The following is a 20,035-nucleotide window of genomic DNA, read 5'->3' on the forward strand; positions in this document are numbered from 1 at the left end:
AACTAGACGGCCCAAAGGCTGTTAAGAGTAACTTTGCATAAATATACAGGTTAAGAAAAATAAAAGATCAAAAGGCATTTCTTCAAGTCGTCTTACAAAACTTACCTGTATATTTACTATCTACTGTAACAAAATAGAGGAGATGTTTTACATACTTAAGAACAAACCTTTAAAGCATTAGGGTTTAAACTCAAAATCCAGCCCTTGGGTGAGTGGGGGACCACTTCTGAAGTACCTGGAGGACCGAGAATTAAGTGGAGAACAAATCCAAACCAGCCTGGTGGCTGTAAGGCCTACCTCTTTTAGGAGCCCAATTTACATACCAAGCCTCTCTTTCTAATTTTCCAAATACCACACACCTAAACACTAGCCACGGATGGGGGAGGTGGGGGAGGAGGCGGTGAATGTATAATACACAACTTCTAAAATGCTTGATACTTTTCAGTGACTTTGAACTTAACCATGATAAGCATGACTGTTTATTGACTTTGACCATTACTTTAACCCTATGAAGAAGACTAGACATGTCTTGTATTACTGTTGTTCATTGGTAGTAATACCTTTTTTTGTTTAAACAGACAATACAACTGAGGCTTAGGGAGAGTTACATGACTATCCAAGTTCATATAACTATAAAGTGGCAGAGACTGGAACAGAACTCTGATCTTCTGACCAGTAGAATTGTGTGCTCTGCATTATTTAATGCTGTCATTTTAATAAAATAGATTTCAGTACAATGCAGTTCCATTCAAGACATCACACCTGTCCATCACCTCTACCTGGACTATGAAATTTCAGGTGGGATGACTGGCAAATTGTGATCAAAAGAACATTTGTCTATGACAATGGATGAAACGTGACAGTTGAAACAAGAATTGCCTTAGACAAACAGATAGAAAAACAATCCAAACGGTCACTAATAAAATGTTCAAAATGTCCATTTGATCAGAAAGTTATAGGTATGAGCTCTGAAAATTTACTTGTGGCTATGAATCGCCATACCAGGATCTTTGTAGTGCTGGCATGTACAGCATCTTTGGTGAAACAGAAAAAGATGCTCCTTCCTCAAGACACTTTATACTTCCATTTGTCAGAAAATTATAAAATATTCAAACATGCTCTATCTGTGGTATGATTGGCACTCTTTTCAATGTGATGCCTTGAAATGGGCAACCTGCACAGCCATACTAGGTGGCCGTATACAAAATTCTCCTCAAAATGGTAGTTCAGATGCCTTCTGAGCCTCTAAGTGTGAAAAGTCACTTGTCAATTCAAAGCAAGGAATTACTATGACAGGGAGAGGAAACTTTAGGATGAAAACAGGTATGAGAAATCAGGATGATTAGAAGCAGTTTGGGGAAATGCAGAGAGAATCAAAAAGGAACATATTAATTGCTCAGTAGAGTCACCTACAAAAGTTTGGAAGTCCTTCAAACAAAGGCTAAATACAGTGGTCTATTTTCCTAAGTCTTGGTGGTCCACAGCAGCCAAAAACAATAGCCAACAAGGATGTGTTTGAATTTCAGAGATTCAAAGTTCATAAAATATAATGCCTTCACTCATGAAACTGGTATTGAACCAAGTAATTAATTTGAAGGCTGGTTCTGCCATGTTAACTAAATAGTCATGAATAAATCTCTTATCTTTGGGACTCAATTTCCTCATTTGTAAAAAGGGGCATTATTCTAGATAATCATGAAGGCCTTTTCCAATTCTAAATTTCTACGACTATATATCTTTATGGACCAGCTAACAAAATAGGTGGTTTCAGCAGAATTCAATTGAAAAAAAAAAAAAAAATCCAGGGTGTGTGGCTCATTGTCATGAAAGCTATGGGTAAGTACCATAGAGTCAAGGTATCCCAGTTCCTCTTCCTTCTTGGCAGCATTTACTCTCATGTGTTCAGGTATCTTATAGTCTGGGGCTGTCTTCAAATTGAAGTCTCCCATATACAACTGGGCCTCTTTGATGGCTTGAACATCTTTGGGATCTTCATAGTCATCATCAGGTTTACTCTTGTACCTATCAGAAAAACAGAAAACTCAGCCATAAACGTGACAATAAACTCTAATTTGTCTACTTTAGGCATATAATCAAATTTAATCATGAAGCAAAAGCATAATTCTGAGTCTGTGGTGCTGCCTTTTCCTATAGAGCCCAAGATTTTTTTTATGTTAATGGCTATTTTTAAAGCCACTCAAGCAAAATAATAAGTAATAAATAAAAAATAATCAACTAGATGGTGCTGAAATAATCTGAATCATTCTTAGGCTTTGGTTAACTTCAAAGTAATTTAGATCAACACTGTTATTTATTCCCTCAATAGAAATTACGCTTTGGATACAGGTTCGTTGGGGTTTTTTTAATCACTAAAATGTTAAAGTTTTTAAAAAACATAAACGATTGTCATAAAGTTTGTCATAACATTTTCAAAAAAAGGCATGTGATTCAAAATGATAGCATGAGTATATATGTATTTACCTCCCTCTCTTTTCTCACATTCTATGGAAATAGCACTGTGGGGTGTCAAAGGAAGTAAATCACTAGGAAAGCTGAGAATGGGATAGAAAACCATGAGCAAACTAGTGATAGAGATACATTTCTAGAAGACAGAAAGAAGATGAAATTGTATTAATGGATAAACCAGACCAATGAAAACTCTAGTCCCAGATACCCCCAGGAAAAGGCTATAAAGAGAATTGGATTGGGTCTTCTTGATAGAGTTCCTAGGAGGCTCCAAGCAAAGATGGAGCAGGTATGGAGCAGGGAATGCTAGACATTATTTGGTAAAATTAATTAGAGCATTGAAAAGGAATGCCTGAACCAGTTGAGCCCTCCCAGCTTTCCCATCTACACACATGCAAGGCAGTAGCAACCTTATACATAAACTAAAACTGAAGTACTAATCTCTACAGAAACTGACCTCTCTGCTTGGGAAATACTAAGGTAGTTATGTTATGGGTTGGCACCCCACTGGAGGGGATCTTCATTGGGAGGCCCTAACCTACCTAATTCTTTAAAGTGAAGCCTGTCTGTCAACATGAGCATATAGCTTCAGTCAGCCCTTTAGGGGAAAGCAAACATGCGTATAGCAAAGGAAACGCATGCCATCTAATGTATTAACTGACAATTGTTCATTTGTGTATAACAGCACTAAAAGGAAAGATTAATATTTTTAATGAAAGGAAAGGAAAGGAAGGAAAGGAAGAAACAAAATACTTCTGCTCTTGCCATGTGAGAGAAACACAGCCCATAATTATCCTCATGCTACAAATAACTAGAATTGAACAAAAATATATAAAACAACTATGTTCAGACATTGAATGATAAGCAGCACAGGACTGTAATTCCTGAGAAAAGTGAAACAAAATAAGTAATCCTTACTGTCTTCTAGTTTCTGCATGGAGGAAATTACCATACTATGGAGTAGGGTTGGAATCCCAGAAATCAGATTTCACAGAGGCCAGAATGGCTAGAATTTTGTGGTAAAGACTATCAGAGCTACACAAAGAAATCTATATAGGGCTGTCTTGAGTTTTTGGCTGAGTATTAATTTGTACACTTGTAATGTGAAACACCATGAAGGTGAACAAAGAACATCTGGGGAAAGTCAAATACTGGGAAGCTGTAAGACAACTAATTCTCATAGTTTACACATGGGTGGGACTCACTTATGATCCCACCAGCTAAAGAGACCTTGTTAAATGTAGAAGACATTCAGTAGAAACCCCAAAAGAGTCATGCCTTCAAAGTAGGAGAAACAGAAGATTTAGACAATATTATCAATCACCTTGTCCTCATTGACACGTATGGAACAGTACACCCAAGAATACAAGAATACACACTCTTTTTCAAGCACACATTGAACTTTAACTAAGAGACTATATGCAGGCCTATACAATTTCCAATAAATTTAAAAGAATTTAAATCACACAGACTATTTTCTATGACCACAAAAAAATTAAATTAGAAATCAAACAGAAAGATATTTTTTAAACCTCAAAATATTTGGAAACTAAACAGCATATTTTAAAATAAACCACAAATCAAGGAAAAAATCACAAGGGATACTAGAAAATATTTTGGACTGAAGAATAATGAAAATATATCAAAACTAGTGGAATGCAGCACAGGGCTTAGAGGGAAAATTTTACTTTAAATACTTACATTAGAAGAAAAGTATAAAATCAAAGTTTACACCTTAAACTTAAACCTCAACAAGAAAGAAAAGAGTTAATTAAACCCAATTAAACTAGAATGAAGGAAATGATATAGAACAGAAATCAATGACATAGAAATCAGACAAACAATATATATTTTTTAATCTATAACCAAAAGCCAGTTGCTTAAAAAAATTAATAAAATTGATAAACCTCTCGCTGGAATGATCAAGAAAGAGAGAAGATACAAATTAACTATGTCAAAAATAAAAGAGGACAACACAACAGATACTACAGAAATTAAAATAATAATAAGGGAATAGTATTGTATGAACTATATTATGCCAATAAATCTGATGAAATGCACAAATTCCTTGAAAGACACAAATTACCAAAACTGACCCAAGAAGAAATGGAAGATCTGAATAGCACTATAATAATTTAAAGTTTGAGTTTATAATTTATAACCTTCCTTCAAAGAATACTCCAGGTCCAGATGGCTTTACTGATAAATATTATCAAATATTTAAGGAAGAAATAATACCAAGCCTAAACAAAGTCTTTTAGAAGATAGAAAAGAAAAACTTCAACTCTTTTTATGAAACCACTGTCATCCTGATAACAACCCAGAGAAGACATTGCATAAAAATAAAACTAGAGAACAATATTCTTCATTAATAAGATACAAAAGTCCTTAACAAACTACTAGCAAATCAAATCCAGCAAAATATTTTTTGAAAATATCAAAAGTCTATTTTATTTTTGTTTCATTGAGATATAATTGACATACAATATTGTATTAGTTTAAGGTATACAACATAATGATTTGATATGTGTATATACTGCAAAACATTTACCACAATAAATTTAGTTAACATCTATTACCACACACTGTTACAATGTTTTCCTTATGCTGAGAATTATTAAGATTGACTCTCTCAGCTCAAATACACAAAACAGTATTGTTAATAGTCACCATGCGGTAAGTTACATTCCCAGAACTTATTTCTTATAACTGCAAGTTTGTATTTTTGACCACTTTTACCCATTTCTCCCATCCCCACCTAACACCGCTTGCCTCTAGCAACCACCAATCTGTTCTGTTTCAATAAGGTCAGATTTTTTTAGATTCCACATACAAGTGAGATCATATAGTATTTATCTTTCTCTGTCAAACTTGTTTCACTTAGTATAATGCCCTCAAGGTCCATTTGTGTTGTCACAAATGGACTGCTTTCTTTTTTTATAGCTAAATAATATTCTGTTGTACAGTATATGTGCCACAACTTTTTAAAATCCATTCATCCATCAGTGGAGATTTAGGTTGTTTTCCTGTCTTGGCTATTACAAATACAATGAATATGGGGGTACAGATATCTCTGAGATAATGATTTTATCTCCCTTGTATATATAACCAGGAGTGGAATTGCTGGATTATACGGTAGTTCTATTTTTAATTTTTTGAGGAATCCCCACACTGTTTTCCATAGTGGCTACACCAACTTATGTTCCCACCGACAGTGCACAAGGATTCTCTTTTCTCCACATCCTCACCAACACTTGTTATCTCTTGTCCTTTGGATGACAGACATTCTAACAGGTGTGAAATGGTATTTCATTGTGGGTTTGATTCGCATTTCCCTGATGATTAGTGATGCTGAACACTTTCACATACCTGTTGGCCATCTGTATGCCTTCTTTGGAAAAATGTCTATTCAGTTCCTCTGTCCATTTTTTTTAAATTTTATTTGCTATTGAGTTGTACGAGTTCTTTATACATTTTGGATATTAACTCCTTATCAGATATATGATTGTAAATATTTTCTCCCATTCCATGAGTTGCCTTTTCATTTTGTTGATGGTTTCCTTTGATGTACAGAAGCTTTTTAGTTTAATGTAGTACAGTTATTTACTTCTTGTTTTTATTGCCTTTGATGTTAAATCCAAAAAAAATCATTGCAAGGCTGATGTCATGGAGCTTACCACCTATTTTTTTCTAGAGTTTTATGGTTTCAGGTCTTACATTCAAGTCTTTAATCGATTTTAAGTTTATTTTTTTGTATGGTGTGAGATAGTGGTCCAGTTTACCCAACCCCATTTATTGAAGAGACTCTCTTTCCTCATTGCATATTCTTGGCTCCTTTGTCATAAACTGACCATATATGCATGGGTTTATTTCTGAGCTATCTATTCTATTTTATTAGCCTATATATCTCTTCTTATGCCAACACCATACTATTTTGATTGCTACAGCTTTGTAATATAGTTTTGAAATCAGGGAGTGTTATACCTCCAGCTTTGATCTTCTTTCTCAAGATTGCTTTGGTTTTTCGGGGTCTTTGGTTGTTCTGTACAATATTTAGTATTTTTTTCCATTTCTGTGGGAAATGCTATTGGCATTTTGATAGGGGTTGCACTGAATCTGTAGATTGCTTTAGATACTATGGATATTTTAACAATACTATGTCTTCTAGTCCATAAGCACAGAATATCTTTCCATTTATTTGTGTCTTCTTTAATTTCTGTCTCACTGTTCTTATACTCTTTGGTGTACAGATATTTTACCTCCTTGGTTAAATTTATTCCTTAGTATTTTATTCTTTCTGATGCAGTTGTAAATTTGATTTCTTTCTTAATTTCTCTTTCTGATAGTTCATAATTGGTGTATAGGAATGCAACTGATTTTTGTGTATTGATTTTGTATCCTGCAACTTTATTGAATTTGTTTATTAGTTCTAATGGTATTTTGGTGGAGTCTTTAAGATTTTCTTTATATAATATGACATCTGCAAACAGAGATGGCTTTACTTCTTCCTTTGGATGCTTTTTATTTCTTTTCTTGCCTAACTACTCTGGCTAGAACTTTCATTCTTATGTTGAATAGAAATAACAATAGTGAGTATACTTGTCTTGTTCCTGACCTTAGAGGGAAAGCTTTCAGCTCTTCACCACTGAGTATAATGTTAGCTGTGGGCTTGTCATATATGGCCTTTATTATGTTGAGTTATGTTCCTGCTATATCCAGTGTGCTGTGAGTTTTTATTACGAATGGACGTTGAATTTGGTCAATGCTTTTTCTGCAGCTATTGAAATATGATTTTTATCTTTTGTTAATGTGATATGTCACACTGATTTGTGGATGTTCAATCATCCTTGCAGCCCTAGAATAAATCCCACTTGATCATGGTATATTATCCCTTTAATATGTTGTTGAATACAGTTTACTAAATTTGTTGAGGATTTTTGCATCTATGTTCATCAGGGATACTGATGCAAAGAAGGGTATGTGTGTGTGACAGAGAGAAAGGGAGACGGAAGCAGAGCGAGCAAGACAGAGTGAGCCAGACAGTAAAAAGAGCTAGTAAGCTATTGAAATCTCCACAGATTAAATTTCCACTGATGCCTGAGCTTGGTGGAGCAGCTCACAGATGATTGAGTAACTACTGTCTAAAGTAAAGCTCATAGAAGAAGCAGAATTCAGTAGCTTCTCCTAAGGCAACACCAGGTTTAGGATTCTGGTCCAAGGTGGTGACATATGAGGTTCCTGAACTCACCATCTCCTACAGACACACCAAATCTACAGCTATTCATGGTATAATTACATCTGAAAGAAGTTCAGAAACTAGCTGAATGATTCCCACACGTTGGTGAATGAAAAAATACACATATTGAAATGGATCTTGGCACACTTTCAGCCACTGGGGGCCATTAAGAACAAAGATGCCTTGGATAATCACAAAGGTCTAAGAGACAATGAAGATCTCAGGCCAGGCTGAAAGATAAGGCTCGTCTCCCATGAGACCAGATGACTGTACTATTGTAAACTACTGTAAAGAATCTGAAAAAAAGCTACTACACCAAGTAAGCTTAGCAACATCATCAGATTAAAAATAAATATGAGAAAAATCAATTGAGAGGAGTTCCACTTCCAGGAAGATGGAATAGACCCACATTTTTCTATTTTTTCCAGCAAGCAGAAAATAAAAACCCTGGACATTATATATAAAACAAATATAAGAAGATTCTGAAAGGTGAAAAGGAGGTAGGCCACATAAAACCTTGGGACCCAAGGAAGTATATGATGGCAAGTTCTCTGGGTTTTATTTTTGCCTTGTGTATCTCAGACTTGGAGCTAAAGAAAACAGTAACTCATGTCATATGATCTGTCAATCCCACTCCTGGACATATATTTGGACAAAATATAATTCAAAAAGATACACGCACCTCTGTGTTCATAGCAGCACTATTCACAATAGCCAAGACATGGAAACAACCTAAATGTCCATTGACAGATTAATAGATAAAGACGATGTTGTACACATACACAATGGAATACTACTCAGCCATAAAAAGAATGAAATAATGCCATTTGCAGCAACATGGGTGGACTTAGAGATTATCATACTAAGTGAAGTTAAGTCAGAAAGAGAAAGACAAATACCATAAGGTATCCCTTAGAAGTGGAATCTAGAATATGACACAAATGAATCTATCTATGAAACAGAAACATACTCACAGACAAAGAGAACAGACTTGTGGTTGTCAAAAGGGAGGGGTAATTGGGGAGGGATGAATAGGGAGTTTGGGGTTAGCAGATGCAAACTATTATATATAGAATGGATAAACAACAAGGTCCTACTTGATAGCACAGGGAACTATATTCAATATCTGATGGTGATAAACCATAATGTCTCAAAATATAAAAAAGAATGAATATATATGTATAACTGAATCACTTTGCTATACAGCAGAAATCAACACAACATTGTAAGTCAACTATGCTTCAATTAAAAAAAGAAAAAAAACAGTAACTCAGAAACACCAGTGTGTTTAGACAACAAAAGCCCAACAAAATCCTGCTCTCTCTAGCTAAAGCATCAAGAAAAGAACAGAATGGCGAGAGAAAAAACTCGTAGACACTAAACTCTCTACTCCAGCCAATACCACAGAAAAAAATATGTGGTGCTACTTCCACCCATGCCAGCAAAGGCCAAGTGGGGAGTCTAAACGTCCTCCATCACCAGGCTTTAACAAGGCAACACAACCCCAACAGAGTGGTGTTAGAGAAAGTGAGTCCTGGGAACCAGGACTTTCATCACCAGTGTGTGGAACAAACCTCCCTACCACAGTGTCAGTGGAGACCCCAAAGGGAATCTGGACTTCCACTCCTGCCTAGCAGTAACAAGGTGATCTACCCCTCCCCCTCCCTGCTGCAGTTGTGTGTGAGGAGCCCTAGTGGAGAGTAATGATTTTCACCATGCTCCACAGTAACAGTGGAAGTCAACTGGAGAGCAAAGTGGTATTAGTGGGAGCCTAGTGGAATCTGGAGCACCAACTTTTGACCAGTGAGTAGCCCCTTCCTTCCTAAGGTGTCAACTGGAGAAGAATGGGTAACCTGGACTTCTATACTCATAATAAGATGGCACTCCTCCTTATCCTGCTGAAATCAGAGAAAGCCAGCTAAAACAGAATGTATAAATAACATCCAGAGTCTCATAATACCCCAAATGTCCAGATTTCAATAAAAAATAATCTGACATACCAAGAATCAGGATGACCTCAACTTGAGTGAGAAAAGACAATTACCAGATACCAAACCCAAGATGACAGAGATGTTAGAATAATCTGACAAGTTTTCAGATTATTGCAGCCATCATAAAGTTCTTCAAAAAATCAGCCATCATAAAGTTCTTCAAAAAATCAGCCATCATAAAGTTCTTCAAAAAATCATTAGGAAGATGCTTGAAACAAGTGAAAAAATAGAAAGTCTCATAAATAAATGTAGGATAACAAAGAACCAAACAGAATCTTTAAAAGAACTGAAAAACGTAACAACCAAAAAAAAAAAACTTAATAGATGGGCTCAAAATCAAAATGGAGGAGACACAGGAAAGAATCAATTAACTTGAAGATACAATAGAAATTACCCAATCTGAATAGCAGAAAGAAAAGATACTAGAAACAAACAAACAACAACAAACAACAACAGAAAGCAGAGTCTCAGGGATCTAATATTGGTCTCATTGGGGTCCCAGAAGGAAAGGAAAAAAAAGGACAGGTCTTCAAAATAACTATAAGAAATAATGGCTGAAAACCCTCCCAAATTTGGCAAGAGACACAGTATACAGATTCAAGAAGTTTAATAAATACCAAAAAAAAAAAATTCAAAGACATACCAAGATACATCAAACTTCTGAAAACTAAAAGAAAATATATTGAGAGCAGCAAGGGAAAAATAACACCTTATATTTATGGGGAAAACAATTTGAATGTCAGCAGATTGATCATAAGAAACCATGGAGGCCAGCAGGAATTTTTCATGTTCTAAAAAAAAGAATGATAAACACAGAATTCTATGTACAGTAAGAATATCCTTCAGAAATAAAGGGGAAATCAAGCCATTCTTAGATCAAATAAAACTAAGAGAATTTGTTACCAGCATACCTACTCTAAAAGAATGGCTAGAGGAAGCTCTCTGAACAGAAATAAAATGATAGAAGGAATCTTGGAACCTCAAGAAGGAAGAAATTATGATGTTAATAGTAAAAATATGGGCAAATACACTTTTCTTCTACTATTGTCTAATTTATGTTTGATGACTGAAGAAAAAACTGTAACTGTCTGATATGGTTCTAAAATGTACATAGAAGAAATATTTATACAATTATATTACAAACAAGGGAAATGAGGAAGGGTGGGTAAAGGGACATAAAGGCAGGTAAGGTTTCTATACTTCAGTCAAGCTGATAAAATGTCAACACTAGCAGACTGTGATTAGTCATGTATTCATAATGTAATACCTAGAGCAAACACTAAAAAGCTACACAAAATGATGCACTCAAAAACATTACAGATTAATCGTATTGGAACCCTAAAATATTCAACCACAGGAAAGCAAGAAAAAGAAGAAAAATGAAAAATACAGAATAGAAAACAAAATATAAAATAGCAGATATAAGCCCTAAACATCGATAATTACATTAAGTGTAAATGGTCTAAATACACCCAGTGAAGAACTGAGATTGACAGAGTGGATTTAAAAACATAACCCAACTATATGCTGTCAAAAACACACTAAAGTCAAATGTAGCTATATAAGAAGATTGAAATAAAAGAATGAAAAGTTACACCATCAGTACTGAATGCTTCTCCCCTAAGATCAGGAACAAGTTGTGGACACCAGCTCTCCCTATGCTATTTTGACATGGTACTGGCAGTCTTAGCCAGTGCAGTAGGAAAGGAAAAGAAAAGAAGAGGCAAACAGATTGGATAAGAAGAAATAAAACTGTCTCTATTCACAGATTACATGATTGCCTACACAGAAAATGCCAAGGAACCTACAAAAATATTCTCAGAACTAATATGACAGTTCAGCAAGGTTGCAGAATACCAGATAAACCTACAAAATACAATTTTATTTCTATACCAGGAACACATAGGTATCAAAATTTTAAAAAATACCATTTACAATTGACCCCCAAAGTGAAATATCTGTGTGTAAATCTGACAAGATATATATAGGACTTTTATATTAAAAACAACAAAACACTGGTGAAATCAAAGGAGATCTAAGTAAATGTAGAGTCATACCGTGTCCACGGATTAGAAGACAACATAATAAATACATCAATTCTCCCCAAACTGATATACAGGATTAAAATAATTCCTAAAGAATTTCAGCAAGATTTTTTGGGGGTGAATATATGATTTACATGGAAAGGCAAAATAACTAGAATGGCTAAAATAATTTTGAAAAAGAAGAATAAGATGAAAGGAATCAGTTTACCCAATTTCAAGACTTATTACATAGCTACAGTAATCTACAGACACTACGGTATTGGCAAAGGGACAGACATATAGATTAATGGAATAGAAAGCGAACCCAGAAATAGGCCCACACAAATATGCCTAAATAATTTTTTACAAAGGTGCAAAAGCAATTCAATGGAGGAAAGAGAGCCTTTTCAACAAGTGGTGTTAGAGCAATTAGTCATCCACAGGCAAAAAAAAAAAAAGATGAAATTACATCTAAATCCCACATTTTACACATCTTACACAGAAATGAACACCAAAATGGATCACAGACTTAAATGTAAAATGTAAAACTATAAAACCTTTAGACTAAAAATAGGAGAAAATCTTTGGGACCTATGGCCAGGCAGAATTCTTAGACCTGATACCAAAAACAGGATTCATAGGGAAAAAAAATTAATAAATTGTCTTCAACCTAATTAAAAACTTTTGCTCTGAAAAAGATCCTGTTAAGGGAATAAAAAGACAAGCCACAGACTAGGAGAAAATATTTGCAAATAAAATATCCAACACAGTACTCATGTCTAGAATATACGAAGAACTCTCAAAAGTTAACAGTACAAGATAAACACTGTTATCTGAACATAAGCAAAAGACATGAAGAGATATTTAACCAAAGATATAAAGGTGGAAAACAAATAAATGAAAAGATGTGCTTGTTAAATTAAAGTACCTTTAGAGACCTAAAGATGAAGACCCAAACTATAGGATGTTAGAAGAACGTACAGGAGTAATATCTTCTTAATGTTGGGATAAAAAAGAATTTCTTAATTCTTAAAAATCACTGAATATATTAGTAAAATGAAATTCCTAGACCTGAAACTCAAGGGGTCGCTGAAGGTCCACCACAGTATCACCACCCTGAAAGATCCACCTAACCTGACTTTAATATCTCTATCGGTTTCTATTTCTTTTAGTTCTTTATTTAAATACCAATTTCAATAAATGTAAAGATTTTAAAAGATATTTTGAGACTCGTTAAAACAAAAGATTTCAGGTAAACAAAACTTACATTTCCTCCCATTCTTTTTTTCGCTGCTGAATTTTCAGTTGGGCCCTTTCAGCCTTTAATATAAGTTTCCTTGTTTTCTCAATTTGACTTTCCACCATAATTTCACTTAGGGTTTTAGGCCGAAATTTCTTCCCTTTTTCTATGATTGATTCTTCTGGCACACTAATACTCCCACCTGTAAAGAGAGTCAACATTTTTTTTCAATCTTTTTGAAACATCAAAATAAAACTTTCAAATATTGTTTTTACCCTGCCACATTTTAAAAATCCAAGAATATAATGAATCTGTAATATATATTATAATCTGCAGTATATATTAAGCAACTACCATGAATTAAATCCCATAAGTATTTTAGAATACCAAAATAAAGAGATCTAAATCACAATTTTTGCTCCTCCGAACCTTATTAAAAAGTTGGTGAGATAACAATTAGAGAACAAGGTAATGAATAACAGACCACTGACAGATATTGGGAAGCAGGGAAAGAGTGTCTGTAACATGATGATGGGGGAAGGGAAAGGCAAGTGAGTCCTATTTGACATGTATAATTTGAGGTGACATATACCAACTGCAGTGGTCTGTGACCAATCAAAAAACTAGTCAGAAACACACACGTGTAGAATTTAAAAATTATGGGCTTTATCACAGACACATGAAAAAATGCTCAACATCACTAGTCATCAGGGAAATGCAAATCAAAACCACAATGAGATATCACCTCATACCTGTCAGAATTGCTGTTATCAAAAAGACGACAAATAACAAGTGTTGGTGAGGAGATAGAGAAAAGGAAACCTTTGTGCACTGCTGGTAGGAATGTAAATTAGTGCAGCCACTATAGAAAACAGTATGGGGGTTCCTCAAAAATTAAAAATACAACTACCATATGACCCAGGAATTCCACTTCTGGATATTTTTCCAAAGGGAAAAAACCCCGCTAATTCAAAAAATGTATGTGCCCCTATGTTCACTGCAGCATTATTTACAATAGCCAAGATACGGAAGCAACCTAAGTGTCCATCGATAGGTGAACAGATAAAGAAGACGTGGTATACATATATATATTATACATGGATATATATATCCATGTATATGGATATCAGGATAATATGGAATATTACTCAGCCATAAAAAAATTAAAATCTTGCCATTTGTGACAACATGGATGACCTAGAGGGTATTAGACTGAAATAAGTCAGACAAAGAAAAATACTGCATGATTTCTCTTATATGTGGAATCTAAAAAAACAAAACAAATGAACAAACATAATAAAACAGAAACAGACTCATAGATACAGAAAACTAACAGCTGGTTGCCAGAGGGGAGGGGGTGGGGGGATGAAATAGGTGAGGGAGATTAAGCGGTACAAACTTCCAGTTACAAAACGAGTGAGTCGGGGGATGAAATGTACAGCATAGGAAACACAGTCAATAATGTAGTAATAATTTTGTATGGTAACAGATGATAACTAGACTTATCATGGTGATCATTCTGTAATGTATAGAAATATGGAATCACTACGTTGCATACTTAGAACTAACAGTTTTGTAGGTCAATTAAACTTCTATAACAATTAATTAAAATAACTGATTTTTATCAGTTATAAGTATCTACTGGGGGTATTACTCTACGTTCAAGTTGCATAGAGATATACTTTGGATATACACAAAAAAAGTTAAATAATATGGATGGTCATACAGTTATAAGCTACCATTTCATTTCATATTTCAAATATATGGCACCATGGTAAAATAATAGTTTAATGTGGCCTGAGTGGCCACAGAAAGGCTTTATAGTAAAAGTGTAATTTGTATATATAAAATAGATAACCAACAAGGTCCTACTGTAGAGCACAGGGAACTATACTCAATATTTTGTAATAACCTATAAGGGAAAAGAATCTGATAAAGAATATAAATATAACAATCACTGTGCTGTACACCTGAAACTAACACAACATTGTAAATCAACTATACTTCAATTAAAAAATTAAAAGTATAATTTGATCTGGATCCCCAAGGACCGGGGAGAATTCAGAGGGGAGAGGAGTGAATTGGTCACTCCATCAGGAACCTGGATGTGGAAGTTTCAGACATAATTAGGAAGCAACAAGCAGGACAATAAGCTAAACGTGCCAATCACGCAGTATGAGAATGCGCTATTGGAAATAAATTAGGGATATTGTGGAAGGATTAAATATGGGGATAATGGTTTCAGATTTTATCCTAGAGGCAGAAAGAAGCCATTAAAAGTTTCTCAATGAAGAGAGTGAACCAGTATTAAGGTCAGTACTGTATCCTGGGCACTAGTCTAGATCTGGTCAGGCTACAGTGACCTTTATCCTTGACTGGGCTCTGCAAGCCATTCCCAGAATTCCTGTCTTCCTCCTACTCACCTGCAGTCATCCTGCAGGCAGTCACAAGAGGCAAGGCGCAGGGATTAGAGGCACTATTTTCACATCTGTATTCTCAGCTCATCACTGTTTAAAGCATACGCTCTTGGAAAAGAGTGTGAAATGCTGTGTTCTAGCCCTACCCTCTGGGATGGAGCCCAGGAATCTGGGAACAAACACTGCCTAGGAAAACTAGCATCTGGGGAAATCCTAGATTTAAGAACAGCTGGACATGGGAAGTTAAGAAATCCGCAGCACCAGGTGCTCTCATCCACTCTCAGTTCCATGACTGGGAGTCAAAGGTTCTGCTCACAAAAAGATAATTCAACTTTGAAATTTTAATAAATAGGGATTTAAAAGCCTTCTTGTCATTTAGGTTACCTGTATCTCTCTGACTGTCCTTTCTTCCAGTTCCTTCTTTTTCAAACCTCTCAAATTTGCTCGCTCTTCTCTCTGATTGACTTGGCCGTTTGGATTTGGAGTATTTAGAGGGCTTCACAAGCCTATAGGAGGATATCTTGTGTTCACTTTGTATGGCATGAACCACAATAGTATCGCTTTCCAACGAATCACGAAATCTGAAGGGAAGAAAAAGTATTTGCAATCATTACCAGTTTAATCATGCTGCATGATTATTACATAATAAAATAAGATCACAATGTACTATGCTGATAAATGATACCATTATATCACACTGGATCCAAAATTCAACCATGAATTCCACTACCAACCCAACAAGGATGTAGTGGAATTTGAATAGGACTTGGTTAAAGAGCAAGTAGAATTTTCTTCTTAATGAAAATACTAAACATCTCATTATAAACAGTATAATGCCATTGTTTTGATAGTATGAAGAGTCAAAAATTTTCAGACAGACTACAGTTTAAAGGTAAATGGATTATATCAAACTCTGAGGAAATGTAATTCAGATTCCTATCTATTATCTCATTTATTATATATAATATTTCATATATTACATACACGATAGATAACAGGTGGTGATACATGTATGTACATATTACCCTATTTGTCTCTATAAAAAACATTAAGCTCAGGAGTCTGTACTACTCTCCAGTTCAACTTTCTCTTATAGCTCACAGATATCTATCTTTTAAAAGTTCTTCATCAATTTAATTGTTGTTATTTTTGGCTGGTTCACAATTATTTCCTCATCTTTTTATGTCTAAGTTGATTTATAGATTCAATGTAATTCCAATCAAAATCCTAGGTTTTGTCGTGAAAGTTGACAAACTTATTCTGTGCAAAGGACCTAAGCAATATTGAAGGTGAAGAACAATCCAGAGGGTTCATAATATCAGATGTCAAGAATAATTAAGGTCTTGTGACACTAGCACAAAAACAGACAGACCAATGGAATAAAATGAAAAGTTTAGAAACAGACCCACATATATGTGGTTACCGGATTTTTGACAAAAGCATCACTACAGTCTAGTAAGGAAAGGATGGTCTTTTCAGCGAATGACAGTGGGCCAATTGGATATCCATATAGAAACAAAAGACATTTGATCTCTATCTTACACCACCCACAAAAATTACCCAAGATAGATAATGGCAAAACAGTAGAGCTTCTAGAAGAAAACAGAGAATTATTTCATGAATTGGGAATAGGCAAAGATTCCTTAACTACAACATAAAAGCACTAACCATAAAAAGTTAGTGAAAATATTGATAAATTGCAAAGGAAAACACTGATAAGCTAAACTTTATTAAAATGAAAAATTTCTGTTCAAAAAGACACTATAATGAGGATGAAAAGACAAGCCTCAGAGTAGAGCAAGATATTTTACATGCATGCATACACACACATAGATATGTCATATATACATGTGTCGTGTGTATGACGAGACTCATCCAGAATATACAACTCCCACAACCCAATTTTTAAATGAACAAAAGACTTGAGCAAACCCCTAACAAAAGAGAATATAAAAATAACCAGTAAGTATAGGAAAAGCGACTGAAAATCGTCACTCATCTGGAAAATGCCAATTTAAATCACACTGAGACACTACTACAGAATAGCTGAAATTTAAAGAGCTGACAATGCCCAGTGATGGCAAGCATGAGTGTTATGGGTTGAATTGTGTCCCCCCAAAAGAATATGAAGTCCTAACCCCCCAGGTACCTCAGAATATGACCTTATCTGGAAATAAGGTCTTAACAGAGGTAATCAAGTTAAAATGAGATCATTAGGGTGGATCCTAATCCAACATGACTGATGTCCTCATAAAAGGAGAAAAGTTGGACAAGCACAGAGGCAATATTATATGAAGAGACACAGAGAGAACACCTGTGAAGACAGAAAATTTAGAGTGATGCATCTACAAGCTAAGAAACACCAAAGATTGCTGGCCAAGCCACCAGAAGCTCAGAAAAAGGCATGGAACAGATTCTCCCTCCCAGCTCTCAAAAGAAACCAATTTAGTCAACACTTCGATTTTGGACTTCCGGTCTCCAGAATTATCAGATAATAAATGTCTGTTATTGTAAGCCAGCCTGTCTGTGGTACTTTGTTATGGAAGCCCTAGAAAATGAATACAATGGGAATCAATTGGAATTCTCATACATTGATGATCAGAGTATAAATAAATTGAGCCATTTTGGAGAACTGTTTGTCAGTGTCTAATAAAGCTAAACATGCTTAGAACCTACGGTCTAGCAGTTCCACTCCTGATTATATAGAAAACAGAAATAAGTGCTTATGTCCACCAAAAGACATGCACAAGAATGTCAGCATTATTCATCGAAGCCAAAAAATAGGAACAACTCAAATATCAGCAGTTAAATGGATTAATAAATTGTGGTACAACCATTTAATAGAATATTACAAAGCAATGAAAATGAATGAAGTACTGCTACCTGCATCAACATGGGTAATCTTAGGCATGATACTGAATAAAGAAGCCAGATACAAAAGCGTTCATACTGCAGCTTTCCATGTATATGAAGTTCACAGACACAACTAATCTATGGTGATAAACATTCATCTTTGGAGAGTAAATATTTATCGGGAGGAGGCCACGAGGGAAATTTCTGGAGTGTTATAAAAGTTCTTTTATTTTTTTAATTTTTTTGAATTTTTATTTCTTTTTTTGGCTGTGTTGGGTCTTCGTTGCTGTGCTTGGGCTTTCTCTAGTTGTGGCGAGTGGGGGCTACTCTTCATTGCCGTGCACAGTCTTCTCATTGTGGGCTGCGGCTCGTGAGCTCTAGAGTGTAGGCTCAGTAGTTGTGGTATGCAGGCTCAGTAGTTGTGGCGCACAGGCTTAGTTGCTCCGTGGCATATGTGATTTTCCTGGACCAGGGCTCGAACCCATGTCCCCTGCAATGGCAGGTGGATTCTTAACCACTGCACCACCAGGGAAGCCCCCTTGGCTCTACTTTAATTTTGATTTTCTAATATATACATGCTCACGTGTTAATTAGTTATAAAATAAATAGTTTGTTAAAAACCGAAAGTAAATATGTATGACATAATTTGGTTTGCAAAAAATTTTGCAGACTTAAACTAGGAAGGAATGAGCTCAGGAAATCAGTAGCACTGACAAGAGGATTCCTTGAGATTTTAGGAGTTAGTAGGTACTTCAGGAGACCTCTTAATCTGACCACTTCAATAAAGCCACTGGGAACTACTTTCTTCAAATATATGCTCTCAGACATCTTAACTTGCAAGAAATATGGATCCTACCTATTCTGTAGCTTCATTAGGCCAAGCTGGTGTTTCTCTTTTTCCCAAGCTAATTCCTTTTCCACTCGTTGAATTTTATTAGCTGTTTTCCTGTCAATCTCAGCACGAATTTTGGAATCTAGATCAAAATCCTGCAGATAAGTAGATTTGTTCATCAAAATGGGTACCTTTATCGATGGACTTTATCAATCCTATTTCATACATAAATACAGATTTTTAAGGTTTGTCCTCAATTTTATGCTACATCATAACTGTCTCCTAAGTATCATAAACTCTCTCGTTCTAGAAAAAGAAACATACTTTTGATTTTACTGTCACAAAATATGGAGAAAAGTTCCCAGAAATAATTAACAATGATGAAAATACAGTTACATATTAAAAGATTTTTCCCACAATAAAAACAATGAATGCTAACAGAATATTTGGAGAGTTTAAACAGTTTAAAAAAGAGGAACTCTCTCCACCCCAGAATAACTACTATTACATAACCAGCAGGGCATGGGGTAAAAGTTCATGGCACTTGATCATTAGCTGAACCTTCCTTCCCATGTGACTCCCCACCTAGGAAAGACAGTAATGTCTTTGGTGTCTTCCGGATATAACCAAGTTCTGGTTGAATATCCCTCACCAAAGGGGCCATTTTCCCCATAAGGATACTTAGGGGCCTCGTGTTTCTTTCCTTCACTCCCGGAAAAATATCAGGGCCTTCATTCACACTGAATTGAGAGTAATTATTCTTTCCAGGTGTGTTGGTGCTTTAAATAATGGTGTATGTAAAATGCTTAGCCACAGAACTTACCTCAGTTGTTCTTTATTTTGAATTATGTAACCATATTCTGCAAGTGTCAACACTTTTCTTAGTAAAATAACAAACATCTTTTAACCATTATAAGTTGGTCTTTTAACCAATATAATGAGTTAATCATGATTTCACCACAGTTTTTTTTTTAAT

At 35.1% G+C, this 20,035-nt stretch overlaps 1 protein-coding gene across 2 annotated transcripts in view; it reads right to left on the minus strand.

Annotated features, from left to right (window-relative positions):
- The window catches only part of CFAP44 (cilia and flagella associated protein 44), a 169,773-nt gene that overhangs the window by 50,770 nt on the left and 98,968 nt on the right, over nucleotides 1–20,035 (minus strand). For both annotated transcript variants that reach the window (XM_089910540.1, XM_022551158.2), the window contains exons 22-25: nucleotides 19,084–19,214; nucleotides 15,759–15,955; nucleotides 12,985–13,159; nucleotides 1,845–2,022 (exon numbers count right to left, since the gene is read on the minus strand). In XM_089910540.1, the coding sequence (XP_089766666.1) occupies nucleotides 1,845–2,022; nucleotides 12,985–13,159; nucleotides 15,759–15,955; nucleotides 19,084–19,214 (681 nt within the window). The remainder of the gene's footprint in view (nucleotides 1–1,844; nucleotides 2,023–12,984; nucleotides 13,160–15,758; nucleotides 15,956–19,083; nucleotides 19,215–20,035) is intronic.

The sequence above is a fragment of the Delphinapterus leucas genome, chromosome 4 (assembly GCF_059928025.1).
Source record: "Delphinapterus leucas isolate spDelLeu-1000000601 "Yukka" chromosome 4, BTC_Dleu_Yukka2, whole genome shotgun sequence".
Taxonomy (NCBI): Eukaryota; Metazoa; Chordata; class Mammalia; order Artiodactyla; family Monodontidae; genus Delphinapterus; species Delphinapterus leucas.